The 14,187-nt window shown below is 42.4% G+C and overlaps 1 protein-coding gene across 2 annotated transcripts in view; it reads left to right on the top strand.

The window, feature by feature from the left end:
* Nucleotides 1–14,187, top strand: part of Babam2 (BRISC and BRCA1 A complex member 2) — a 380,906-nt gene that overhangs the window by 90,015 nt on the left and 276,704 nt on the right. The window contains exon 1 of one of the 2 annotated variants that reach the window (XM_076559269.1): nucleotides 5,639–5,659. The exons of the other annotated variant lie outside the window; for it this stretch is intronic. Within the exon in view, the coding sequence (XP_076415384.1) occupies nucleotides 5,654–5,659 (6 nt within the window). The 5' untranslated portion in view covers nucleotides 5,639–5,653. Of the gene's footprint in view, nucleotides 1–5,638; nucleotides 5,660–14,187 lie in introns of those variants that run through there. 2 annotated transcript variants of the gene reach the window in all.

Here is a 14,187-nt window from a genome sequence, read left to right on the forward strand (position 1 = left end):
CAGAGCATGTGCTGGTCCAGAGACAGCTCCGTACTGCAGGCTGCTTTGCCAGTGGTCATTTTGTTCTCCTGTTCCAGTCTGCTGGTCCTGGCCATGTGTCATAGTATGTGTAAGGCATGGCTCTTTGGTGGCTGCACTTATAAAAAAGCGTATAAATTAACAAATTAATGAACTTCCTACCTACTGGTAGCTCTTGATTTTGCATGTGTTCAGTGCTGTATACTATGGACTTAAACTCAAAGAGGCTGTTTTAGGGAGGTAAGATATAGATACAGGAAGACAGTACACTGGGGTATTATATAAAGGTTGAAATAATTGTCATAAAGGAGTTCTATGGGATAGTTAAATAGGGGAGTTATACACACATAATGTATATGTATATATTATATGAGAAGAAAAGATGTTCAATAAAAAGGCAGAGGCTCCATTATAATGAGAAGGAATATTCTCCTAGGTTGGAATTCTCATGCTGAGACTAAGTGATGGCAGATATATGTGGCTGACACCCAATAGCTTCCCTAATCTCTCTCCCTTCCACACTGTTCTTTACTGACTGCTGACCCTCCAGCTGCAGAGGCCTCTTCTCATCCTCAACACACTACGTCTCAGGACCTCTTCATTTGCCACACGCTATTTTCATTCCGTTTCTGCCTGAACTCTATCTCCTAGGCACCTGAATAGCTTGCCCCTCCTTCTTTCAGATACCATATTAAAAATGCCTTCTGAGATTTCTCTACTCTGAGCTGTAACAGAGTCTCTGACCTGTTACACACTATACCACACTCTTTCTTTATTTCACTTACTACTGTGTAGTAATTTTTAGTTGCTTATTTGGTGTCTTTCCTAGGGTGACCAACTTCCCAATTGCCTGAGACTGGTAATTGTGAGATGCAGAACTTTTATTGTTAAACAGTGCAGTCCTGAGACAGTTGGGGTAGAGGATTGTGCTTGTGTCTTTCCCCAGCGTGGAAGGAAATATTAGCAGAGACTAGATTGATTTGGTTCTGCTAGAGATGCATAGGACATGCTTATTAGAGGAATAGGTTTCCTTTGAGGTTATGTCGTCATAACTTTGCTGATTTCTAAAACGAGGATGTAGACTTTTGATATAATTAGAAAATATTAGGAAAAAAATTGTAGTGCTAGGAGAATTTGGAGGGCAGAAATCAGTTACCAGAACTCCTAAAGTAAAGCTTTTCAGCCCAGTCTTGCACCACTCTGTGGTATGCTCAGCTGCCTCCAAGGCTGTTTTGAAATTCTTTTCCCCAAAGTAATAATGATAATTCATTTCAATTCAAAACGAGGTTGCATAAAGGAGGCAAGTTGGCTCATAAATCTGAATGTGAAGAGCACGTGGCCGTTCCCGGAGGGTGAGAGAGCAGTGCTGTGACTTCCTGGGGTGAAGGCGGGGTGACTTAGTGCCAGGGACAAGCTCTTCGGGGTCATGAGGCTAGAGCGGCTGATGTCAGCGTCCACTGACCGCCTGAGTCCTCCACTGGCGGTTCTGCTCGCATGGAATTCCAGTTTGTTCCGCCGCCTTGCTTTTCCTCTTTGGCGTCTCACAGTGTTGTCTACAAAATGACACTCTTTGGACAGGTTCCTATAAGGTAGTTGCATGCCCCTGTGTGCTTGAAATACATGTCACAAATGCACAGAGCTGAAATGGTCTGCATATCATACTACTGAAAAATGCCAATCAGTTGCATAGAAAACCTGCGTACTTCCAAGTACCTGGACCTCTATTAACATGGAAGACTCTCATTTTTCACAGCTTTATTTCCTACAGTTTCATGTGCGGTTTGAGACTTGTAAAGGATTCATCTTTGACCCTCAAGCTGGACATGTGCTTAAGACAGATAAGCAAGAGATTTGCATGGTCGGGTGGCGAGTGTAGGGATGGAAGCGTAAGTATGGCTACTGTGAGAACCAAGACAAGGACCTTTTACAAATCTGCATGCATGTAAGCCTTAGGGCCTTAGAAACGTATCAGCTGAGTGTCTGTTTATTTGTACTGTTTTTAGTGCTAGGGAACTGAACCCAGGGCTGTGTGCTGGCTAGGCAAGCATTGTACTCCTGAGCTAAATTCCTAACCCCTCATCTGAGTATTCATAAGATGAATGTAACCATTAGTGATGAATAACACACAGAGAACACAAGTCCAAAGTATGAGCATGGTGAGTTTCCAAAAACTGAACTAGGATCCAGATGAGGAAATAGAATATTCTCCACATCTGGAAGCTCTGCTCACACTCCCTTCCATCTCTTAGTGGCCACCCACCTAAGAGTGAACACTATACTGGCTTATAGCATTTTATTAATTTTACCCTCTGGCTGTCATACAAATCAAATCAAATGATTTTGTTTGATTATGTCTGGCTTCTTTCTCTTTCCTCTCCCATGCAGTTTTTCTTCCCATCATTGTCGTTACTCTTCATGCTCGTTGATGATAGTATTCCCTTGTATTAGCACACCATGGTTTCTTTATCTCTTCTGGTGATAGACATTTGGGCTGATTTCACCGCTCATCTACTGCTGTTGTAAACAGCACTGCTGTGGATGTTCTGCCTTTCTCAGTAATAGCGATGTGGATTCCTGATGGTACATAACGAAGTGTGGACTTGCTTGGCCATAAATAGGGGATAGATCTGTTAGTGGTTTCTCAGCTTTCCTAGTTTATCAGTCAGGGTCTAGTCAGGCGATCGAAATTACACTAGTAATTAAATAGGGAACCTTTAATATACAGAATTGTTAATTACTGAACAAAGCAAGAGCATGCTAAGGAATACAAGACTAATAGCGTGGAAAGCAGTTATTTGAGGCTAAAGGAGAGTGCCCCCAAAGGCACAAACCTAAAAACCCCCCTTTCTGTTCCCCATTGTGGCCAAGGTCTCGATTTCCATTTATTTATTGGAAGAAGGTGTGGCTACAGCCCTCTGGAAGATGGCAACCGTCATTGTGGGTGTTGTGAACCAAAGCTGATGCTGGTGGCCCACTGGGTCTTTTAGGGACTGGCAGTAGAAATGAGGTGGGCGCAGTGCAGTGAAACAGGGCTGGACAGTGGGCACTGCAGGGTGACGTAACCACCGTCGGAGCCGATGGAGAGTCCGTCAGTGGGCACCGCAGGGTGACGTAACCACCGTCGGAGCAGACGGAGAGTCCATCAGTGGGCACCGCAGGGTGACGTAACCACTGTCGGAGCCGATGGAGAGTCCGTCAGGTCTGTGTTCAGGACGCGAAGCTCCCCACTCTACGGTGCCCACACTTTTCCATGTCACTGTGTGCACAGGCTGGCCATGGCCTGGGCTAGCAAAGGAAAGCTGCCTTGCTTTGCCGAAGAGTGGCCAGAGGAGGTGAGCGGTGAAAAATGAGTGAGCACATTTAGATAATGCCCAGCTTATCTCCCAATTTATTAGTTTGTTTTCTTAAACTGATGTAGTGACTTCTTCATTTTGAGAACAACATTCTTTAGTCTCCAGTTTTATCTGATCCTTTTCTTTTTTAAAGATGGGGAAATAAGTCATTTTTATTCTAGCTAATGTTGTAACAAAAAGCATACCTAAACAGAACCCAGTGAGCAAACCCTCATCTTGGACCCTTCTCTAGGCATGAAGCCAGGGAAGCCAGGGCCCTCAGAGCCTTGCTGAGATGCTTCTGTCAGCCCTCAGTGTTCCTGGACACTCTTGAGTGTGAGTCACAGCTTGCCTTCAGTTCTCCCATTTCATCCTTTGCTACGTCTAGTTGTCTGGTGAATTTATCTTTCCTCCATGTCTACAGAGTCTTCTTCATTTTCTCACTCATGTTTCCTTTCAAGTCCTTGTGAGCTAATTCTAATATCTGAGATATCCTTGAGCGTGTGTTTTGCCTCCTTTTCCCCTTATCAGTCATGTAGGTCTGTGTTTGGTAGCTCTTGTAGTTGACGTAAACACCAGATATTCAAGTTACAAAATGGCGGCAGCTCCAGAGGATGCCATTTCTGAGAGAGAGGGAGAGGGAGAGAGAGAGATAGAGAGACAGTGAGACACACACACACACACACACACACACACACACACACACACACACACACACACACACACACACAGAGACAGAGACAGAGACAGAGATTGTCCTCGCTGATAGGCAGCTGATCATTTCAAGCCAGAGCCTTTGCTGAGTGAGGTTGTTCATAGTTGAGGCAGGGCCACTTTTGTTTGTGAAGTAGCCTGTTCAGGTCATTCCCAAAGCCTGGAGTGATCAGTCTTTTGAGACAGTTCTACATGCCTTGCTGCCTATGCATTTTTAAATCAATTTTTATCAATCATTTAAACACACAAGCAGTATAGATCTTCACCCCCAGGGGACCCACATTTTAAATTTTGTCTTGCAGATAGCTCTGCTTCACAGAGGAGTTTTTTTAAATGTCAGCAGTGTGGAGCTGTACCACACGTCATCGAAGTCTTGAGGGGAGCTCCCTGCTTCTTTGAGGTCTCGTCACTCTCTGCCAGACCTTGTCCTGGTTTCCCCGAGTCACCGCGGCAGCACTTGGCTGGCCAGTGCTGGATCCCAGTCTACCTGGGGGCCAGTGTGCACACGCCGCTGGCTGAGGTGGCTGCAGCAGTCAGCTCTTCTCTGAGGCTGGACCTCTGTCTCACCAGCTTTCACTCTGCAGAGAGCGGATGGCTCCAGAGAAGTATCCGGGCTGTGTCTAAGCTTCAGGTTGTCCTTGTTTAGAGTGCTAGTCTGGACACAGCCACCACAGCCCACGAGGAAGCATGTCAGTTTTATTTTAGAACATGTCATTTTACTTTGAAAATGTCATTTTTATCCTTTACTTTCAAAGCAAATGTATAAATATATAAAAAGACTTGAGTCGACCATGAGTCCCACCCACCCTGTTGGTAAGAACACAGAATTAGAGCTGAGGCAGGGGCTCGGTCTGTAAAGTATGTGTCTTTAAAGCACAGGACCTGAGTTCAGGTCCCCAGAGGGGAAGTGGTTGGACTTCTTACACCAGAGATGCTGAGATGGGAGCTGGAGACAGATGGACCTGTGGAACTTGCTAGCCAGCTAGCTTACTATACTCAGTAAAGATTGAGGATGCGAGAGGACCTTTCTCAGAGAAAACGTAGATGATGCTTGAAGAAAGACACCAGAGGTTGTCCTCTGATTGCCACATGCCTATATCTGTATCTGCACACCCCCATCCCCGGCACAAGCATGTACACACATCCACACAGAGAAAAAGAAAACAGAGTTAACTATAATTAATTAGATAAGATGCTAATCAAAGTGTTGGCCAAGCCTTGGAAGAATAAAAAGGTTCCATAGCAGTGTACTTCTTTTATTATAGAAATCTTCATACTTAAGTCCCAGTGGATTTTCCTGGTGTCAAGTAAGGACTCTGTTTAGAGAGGGTAGCTCTGCTTCTTCTGAGTTGAGTGCAGCTTATAATAATGGATCTGTCAGTAAATGACCAAAGTGGGTGTGAGAAAATGACTAGACGTTTTGATGGGAAATTGGTTTATATGCTGATGCAACAGAAAGTACTTGTGTCTGTGAAGTTCTTCTGTCCATGAAGTTCTGTGAGTTCTTCTGTCCATGAAGGTCTGAGTTCTTCTGTCCATGAAGGTCTATGAGTTCTTCTGTCCATGAAGGTCTATGAGTTCTTCTGTCCATGAAGGTCTATGAGTACTTATGTCTGTGAAGATCTTCTCTCTGAGAAAGTCTATGAGTTATTCTGTCTATGAAGGTCTGTGATACTTGTGTCTGTGAAGGTCTATGAGTACTTGTTTCTGTGAAGGTCTATGAGTACTATGTCTGTGAAGCTCTCTCTCTTCTGTCTATGAAGGTCTGTAAGTACTTGTGTCTGTAAAGGTCTATTAGTATTTGTATCTATACAGGTCTATGAGTACTTTTGTTTGTCTATTTTAACTTATTAGCTATAGATATCCTTTATGAGATGGGGAAAAAGTTGGTGTCTTTTTTTCTCCCTTTTTAAAATGTCCTCCCTAAGGAAGATAGTGAAGGGCTCTTGGTTTAAAAACCGTGATTTATGATTTTATCTGTTTCTCCAAAACTGTTGCTATCACAGCCAATTGTGGATTAGGGACTGTTAATATGCGCACACACACACATAATTTTGAAAGCATGTGTTGTAAACAAGACTTTTAAATATAGTTGTAGAGAAACAGAGTGTCTTGAAAGTATAAACAAGGTACCTTAAAAATGCTGCTTCCCATAAGACAAATGGAAAAAGGCAAACTAAGTTATTTTTTGAAATCCAAAGGCAAATAAAACATTTAGCAGATGTTGTCAGTTTTGATTTACTTGACTGAATTTGTAAAAATGTTTTTGGGAAAATGAGTTACTGAGTTGGGAATAAATCATTGCCGCTCATGAATATTCTTTTCCAAAGGAAGCTCAGTGAACAGTTCTGAGGGTTGGCCACATCCTTCTTGGCTGTGTCTCTTCGTGTCCTCTATCACCTCCTGTCTCCTCCACAACTCCTCTCAAGAGTTCGATGTTTATAGTATGATAATGCATTATTATTATTATTATTGTTATGTGTTTGTTTGTTTTGAGACAGGGTCTCACTGTGTAGCTCTGGTTGTCCTGGAACTCGAGACCAGGCTGGCCTCGAACTCACAGAGATCCTCCTGTCTCTACCTTTCAAGTGCTGTGATTAAAGTTGTGCCCCACCACTCCTGGATATGTATTTGTATTATTAATGACATGTAAAATTCATATAAGTGTCATGACATACAAATCTCTGATCCCAAACACTGTAGAGCTGAGTCTTAACATTTTAGAATTTATTTTTTTTCTTGGTGTTTTCCCTGTCTATGCCATATGCACATACATCATTTAAATTCTTCCATACCTTTTCTTTTCATTTGCAAACTTTATATATTGTTAAGCATTTCTCCTAGGAAAGTTATCTTAGTGAGGGTTTATTTTGCTCATAGTTCATCCTCAAAAGCAGTGAGGGCAGGAACCTGGAGACAGGAGCTGATGCAGAGGTCACAGAAGGGTGCTGCTTACTGGCTTGCTCCTCATGGATTGCTCAGCCTGCTTTCTTATAGAACCCAGGACCACCAGCCCAGGGATGGCCCCACCCACCATCAGTTGAACTTTCCCCCATCAATCACTAGTTAAGAAAATGCCTTACATTGGATCTTAGGGAGGCATTTTCTCAATTGAAGTTTCCTCCTCTCTGATGACTCTACTTGTATCAAGTTGACGTAAAACTAGCCAGTACAACAGTATAACTATCTGGAATAATTTGATCTGCTTCTGTTTGTTAGTGGCTCCCCAGGAAAATAAGGGTTTCACTCCTTTCTCCAGTGGACTTAACCCAAGTCCTGGAGCACTTCGTTGCCTATCAACATCAAGAGCTCCCTTTTCTTTAAGTTTGTTACTCTAGGAAAACAAGGATTCCTTTAACACTCTGAAGTAAAACCAGGGGCGAGCTCCATAACACAAGAGAACAACAGGATATCCAAGAGGAGCCTCAGTTAAAGTCCATTACCTGTGGTGTAGCAAAAACTGGACATCCAGCCAGACCAATGACTCATGGCAGTGAACACTTGCAAGTAAAGACGAATGGACTAAAGGGTACACTGTGTGACTCAGCGGGCCACACTACAGCTTCCACGACCAGTTTCTTCTTCTTTTTTTAAATTTGGTTTGGTTTGGTTTTTCTTTTAAATTTGGTTTTGATTGGTGGGGAAGGGTTGTAAGGGCAGAGGGCAAATGTGAGGAGACAGGGAGATAAGTGGGATTAGAATACATGATGTGAAGCCCACAAAGAATCAATAAAAGTACACAAAACAAAACAAAACAAACAGTGGTTACTTGTGAGTTCATAATTCACATTTTCTTGCCACGAATAAATAACTACTGGTTGGTTATGGCTAGTAACTTACTAGAAAGTCATATATTAATTCATCATTTTGTCATGTCTGTCAACCGGGATTGGTCCTATTTCTCTTAAAACTGGAAAGAAGGGGAGTTTTAGTAAAACAGTATCAGAGTTGATCATGACTGCTGTATATCACATTGAGATGAGAAATCACATTTCAGTAGGATTATTTTTAAATAGGAAAAGCTTGGAGCTGGAGAGGTGGCTCAGTGGTTAAGGGCGTTTGCTGTTTTATCAGAGGACCTGGGTTGGTTTCCCCGCACCCTCGTGGTGACTCACAACTGCCTGTAACTCCATTTTCAGAGGATCCGAGGTTCTCTGCTGGCATCCTTATGTTCCTGCATGCACGGATGCACATACAGGCATGCAGGCTCACAGACATATACATACATTAAGAAAATGCTAATAAAGATAAAATAGGAGCAATTTGGTTTAAATGGTAAAAACTGGTGTAGCAAGTTGCAGCGTATTGTATGGTGGTAGCTGAGTTTACACCCATGAGTGGCAGTACTCTTCTAGTAATTGTTTACTGGTTTGTCTTCTCTGTAACTTCAAGGGCACTTGAGGGGCAGAGCCTATGATCTTACTAGTCCTAGGCTCTCCTAGCACTTGCTTATTACCTAGCAAGTATACACAAAAGAGTTTTTTTTTTTCCTCCTGTTCATTTGTTTTTGTACTTAATAGACAGATATTAGGTAATGCTATAGGAATTCTGATAAATTAGTGACAGCTGAGTCTAGACTGCTAGGATTGTCAAGCAAGGGTCAGAAGATTGAGGGGGTTGATAGCACTGTGGGCAGGGGGACAAGCTTCGGAGAAACATCACATTGCAAGGGTGACATACATTAGCAGTGTCCGTCAAACCAGCTTGCTCTAAATAAAGTTTCACAGGAAGACAGTTACAGAGTTAGGTTGTGGTAAAGACCACGAGATATTTAGACGCCAGCTCCTTAAACCGTGAGTCACACTCATCATCAAATGCGCACTGAGTCCGAACTGTCGGCTGCATTCATGACTTCCCTGCAGACTTGGTTCTGACTATGCAGCAGGAGTACTCCACACCTGAGTGCGTTAGCACACTTTGCAGTGTCAAATACTGCCTGAGACCTTTGTTGCAGAGTGGTATGAGTTCGATCCAGTGTCTTTTATAATCGTTGAAATACAGAAAATACTTTTGTTTTCCTAATGTCACTTCTCATCATGTAAGTATCAAATCAGTATATCATTATATTGTGTTAGAATGTTGATGGGAAACAAAACAAAAAACAAACCACTCTGAGTTGTAGACTTGAGTTCCACCAGAAATGACTGAATGAATTTCAGCTAAGAATTAGGACAGAGTTTCAACAATTTCTGAAATGGCCCTAAACACCCTTCTGCTCTCTTTGTGCTGTATAATTATACAAAGCAGCATTCTTAGCTTTGACAAGTAAAAACTGTCAAAGTATCGATCAGCTCTGGAGAGCATTAAAGAGTTTCGACATCCTCAGCGTCACTCAGCCAAGATTTAATTCTTTATGTAAAAATAAACAAGTACACCCATTCTTTAGTGTTGACTTTACTTTCATCTTAAGTAAATGGTAACATTCATTTTATAAATTTTATAAAACTATATGTATACCAAAGGTTTGTTTAAGTGATTTCCTTTTCAAGTTATTATGAGTAAAATTTTGATCTGTAGACCTATTTTATATTCATGTATACTGGGGATCCCATAAAAATTTCTCAGGCAAGAAAAAGGTCACAAGTGGAAAAACCCTGGTTTAGACTATAATGTTAAGCTAAGCGGTATTCATTGCTGGTTTATGTTCTGATTTAAAAGGTGTTCGTTTTGTTTGTTGTTATTTTGTGTTCCTGTGGAGGGGTGGTGCACGTGCCACAGTGCATGTGTGGAGACCCGCGAATATCACAGTGGAGTTGTTTTTTTCTACCTTTGTATGGGCTTCTGGAGCTGAAACTTAGGTAGCTAGGTCTATGCAGCAACTTAACTGAGGCGTTGCAGAAGCCGAGTTGTGCTGTGATTTAAGAAACTATCACAGATTTGGACTCCTGCCCCCCCAGTGTGGTTTATCTCCATATTCAAGCTTTTGTGAGATGTACATATTCTAAGGATTTTACTTTTTCCAAGATTACTTTATTGAAGATTTCAGATTTTTTTTTTAAAAAATATTTATTAAACTGCTCGGCTATTAGCTCATGCCTACCACTGACTAACTCGTACAATTAAACCCAGCCCATTTCTGTTAATCTGTATGTCGCCATGTGTTCCGTGGCTTTACCTGCTGCCTTTACATGTTGCTCCCTGGACGGCAGGCTGGCGTCTCCTCAGAATTGTTTTTGATGAGTTTACCTTTAAGCCCCTTGTTAAACATATTTGTAGTAGTAGTTATGAACTTTATGCAAATACTTTTTCAAAGGGATGAAATTTTTATGTAATTTTAAAGACAAATGTGCTGGTGGCCACTGATTCTATTCCTTTGGCATTTCTGAATTAGTTATTCCTCAGGTTGTAAGGTTGGTTCTATAACTTGCTTTGTATGCTTTTGGCTTTTGGTGTCATATGAGAGAAAGATTCTTTTCTTTTTTTAAATAAGCATTTGGTTTTAGGTGAACAGCATTACTACACAGATACTAGAGAGAGCTCCTGTGTACCCCGTATGTTGCCCTTATTCCTGATCTCTTACAGTGCTATGGTATATTTGTGACAAATAGTGAATCCATATTGATACACTGTTATAAACTGGAGCCTGGACTGTGATTTTTATCCATTTCCTATGTTTACTTTTGATTGTGGGATCCATGTAAGTCATCACATTCTATTTCGCCCTCACTCCTGTTTAGGCTCCTCCTGGTCCTGACAAGGTTTTGTACTTTTCCTTGTTCTTGTTGGCCTTGGTCGTTCTGAGGAGTAGCTGCTCTGCTGGTTAAGCAACTGACCTTCAGTTGGGATTTATCTGGTGTTTTCTCATGGTGAGGCTGTGGTCCTGGGCCTTTGGCTATAAGACTTCAATGATATAGCATCTTAGTTATTCTTCTGCTGGGGAGGAAAGGGTTTATTAGCTCATGTCCCCTGAATCATAGCTGCTTTCGGGAAGCCAAGGCAGGATCTCAAGCAGGGCAGGAACCTGGAGGCAGGAGGTGATGCAGAGGCCATGGAGGAGTGCTGCTTACTGGCTTGCTCCTCATGGCTTGCTCAACCTGCTTTCTTTCTTTTTATCTTTTTGAACTTTTATTGATTCTTTGTGGATTTCACATCATGCATTCTGATCCCACTTATCTCCCGTCCCCTCGTATCTGCTCTCTGCTCTTGCAACCTCCCCTTCAAACAAAACCAAATTTAAAAGAAAAATAAAAAAAAAACAGACAAAACGAAGGAACAAGACAAAACAGAAACAAAAACAAATGAGAGAGAAAGAGAGAGAAAGACCTTGTAGAAGCTCTAATGTGGCCTGTTGAGAAACAAAATTTACCCTTTAGTCCATTCATCTTTACTTGCAATCAGCCAGCCAGCTTTCTTATAGAACCTAGGACCTCCAGCCCAGGGATGGCGGCACCCACAACGGGCTGGGCTCTCCCCCATTGATCATCAATTAAGAAAATACCCAATAGGCTTGCCTACAGCCTGATCTTATGGAGATATATTTTCAACTGAGGTTCCCTTCTCTCAGATGACTCTAGCTTGTGTCAAGTTGACACCAAACTAACTAGCACATGCAGTGACACTTTTGTCACATTATATCAAGAGTATATACACTTTTGATGTGACTTTTTGTTGTTGATCTTAACTTTGGCCACTTGATTCAAGATATTTCTAGATTTTATACTTCTTTGCTGCAGTGTTTTGTAAGAGTCTCAGTGTGTACAACTCACACTTAAGTAGAGAGTAAGGTGCAGTCTTGTCCAGGGCAGACTATGTATGTAAATTACTTAGCATTCACATGTGTGGGGTATTTGTTCTCCTTAGCTGTTTATTCACTTTTTTTATTTATTATTATGTGTATCAGTTAGTTTTTGTTAACTTGACACAAGCTAGAGCCACCTAGGAAGAGGGGACCTCAGTTGAGGAATTGCTTCCATCAGATTGGCCTTTAGGTATATATGTGAGCTCTCTCTCTCTCTCTCTCTCTCTCTCTCTCTCTTCTCTTCTCTTCTCTTCTCTTCTCTTCTCTTCTCTTCTCTTCTCTTCTCTTCTCTTCTCTTCTCTTCTTTTCTCTTCTCTTACATCCCACTTGCAGTTTCCCCTCCCTCCACTCCTCCTAGTCCCCTCATTTACCCAGATCCACTCCTCCTCTGTTTTCCTTCAGAAAAGAGCAGGGTTCCCAGGGACATCGACTGAATGCGGCACAAGATACAATAAGACTAGGAACAAACCCTCATGTCAGGACTGGGAGAGGCAACCGAGTCTGAGAAAAAGGGTCCCAAGAGCAGGCAGAAGAGTCAGAGACAACCCCACTCCCACTGTTAGGAGTCCTAGAAGAACACCAAACTACACAACCATGACACATATGAAGAGGACCTAGATCAGGCCCATACAGACTCCCTGGTTGTTGCTTCAGTCTCTGTGAGCCCCTATGAGCCCTGCTTGGTTGACTGTGGGCTGTGTTATTATGGTGTCCTCAACTCCTCTGGCTTCTACAGTCCTTTCTCCCAGTCTTCTATGGGGTTCCCTGAGCTCTGCACCTAATGTTTAGCTTTGGATCTTTGCATCTACACCCATCAGTTGATAGATCAAGACTCTATTGATGATTAGACTAGGCTCTGCTTTGTGAGTATAACAGAATATCATTAGGAATCATTTCATTGGCTTTTTTTGGGGGGGGGCAGTTGTGTTTGGTTCTATCCTAGGTCCCTGGGCTATCCATCCTCTGGTTCCTGGTCATCTAAGCAGTGTCAGGCATGGACTCCCTCTTGTAGTGTGGGGCTCAAAATGGACCAGTCACTGGTTGGTCACTCCCACAAGTTCAGTGCCACCTACCCCAGAACATCTTGCAGACAGGACAGATTGTATGTTAAAGGTTTTGTGGCTGAGTTGATGTCTCAGGCACACCACTGGAAGCCTTGCCTGGTTATAGAAGATGGCTAGTTTGGGCTCCATATCCCCCATTACTCGGAGTCTTTACTGGGGTTCTCATAGATTCCAGGGAGTTTCCATTGCACTAGGTTTCTACATCACCCTCAAAATCCCCCCCCCCCCCAGTTCCAGTCATATCTCCCAGGACTCTCTCCTTCCAACCCCCAACTCTTCCTGATCCTCACCTGCCCCTAGTCCACCATGAAGTCTATTCTATTTCCCCTTCCCAGGGAGATCCATGCATCCCTCTCGAGGCCGCCTTGTTCCTTAGCTTCTCTGGGTCTGTGGATTGTAGCACAATTATCCTTTATTTCACAGCTAATATCCACTTAGAAGTGAGTGCATCCCATGTTTGTCTTTCTGGGTCTGGGTTATCTCACTCAGGGTGATTTTTTTTTCTAGTTCCATCCATTTGCCTAATAATTTCATGATGTATAAATGTACCACCTTTTATTTATCTGTTCTTTGTTTGAGACACATCTAGGTTGTTTTCAGTTTATGGCTATTAGGGATAAAGCTCTTATGAACCCTTTACTCTGAGGTAATGTCTGTCTTTGAGGTGTGTTTCTTGTATATAGTGGAAAGATGGATTCTGTTTTCACATCCATTCTCTTATTCTGTGTCTTTTTATTGGGGAATTGAATCCATTGATATTGAGAAATACTAATGACAAATGATTGGTAATTCTTGTTATTTTGTTGGTGTTTTGTGTGTGTGTCTGTGTGTCTGTGTGTGTGCGTGTGTGCTTACTTTTGGTTTTGCTGGTAGAGATTATTTATTTCTTGTGTTTCCACGGGTGTAGTTAACCTCCTTGGGTTGGAGTTTTCTTTCTAGTATTTTCTCTAGGGCTGGATTTGCAGATAGATGTTGTTTAAATTTGACTTTATTGTGGAATATCTTGTTTTCTCCATATATGGTGATTGAAGGTTTTGCTGGGTATAGTAGTTTGGGCTGGCATCTGTAGTCTCTTAGAATTAATGAGAATGATTGATTTGGGTGGGCCCAGCCTACTGTGGCTGGTGTCACCGCAGGGCACGTGGTCTTGGCAGCCGAAGGCCTTTAAGCACTCTGGAGCGTTGCTGGTATTGCGTGCACATTGGAAGGCTGAAGAAGCAAAGACTCCAATGGCAGTGGCAGGCGTACTTAGAAGACGTGAGGCAGGCACATTCATGTTGCCTTTTTTCAGATCCCTTTATTCTGGACCATTTGCTGTCCC

This window comes from Peromyscus maniculatus, chromosome 22 (assembly GCF_049852395.1).
Source record: "Peromyscus maniculatus bairdii isolate BWxNUB_F1_BW_parent chromosome 22, HU_Pman_BW_mat_3.1, whole genome shotgun sequence".
NCBI classification, from domain to species: Eukaryota; Metazoa; Chordata; class Mammalia; order Rodentia; family Cricetidae; genus Peromyscus; species Peromyscus maniculatus.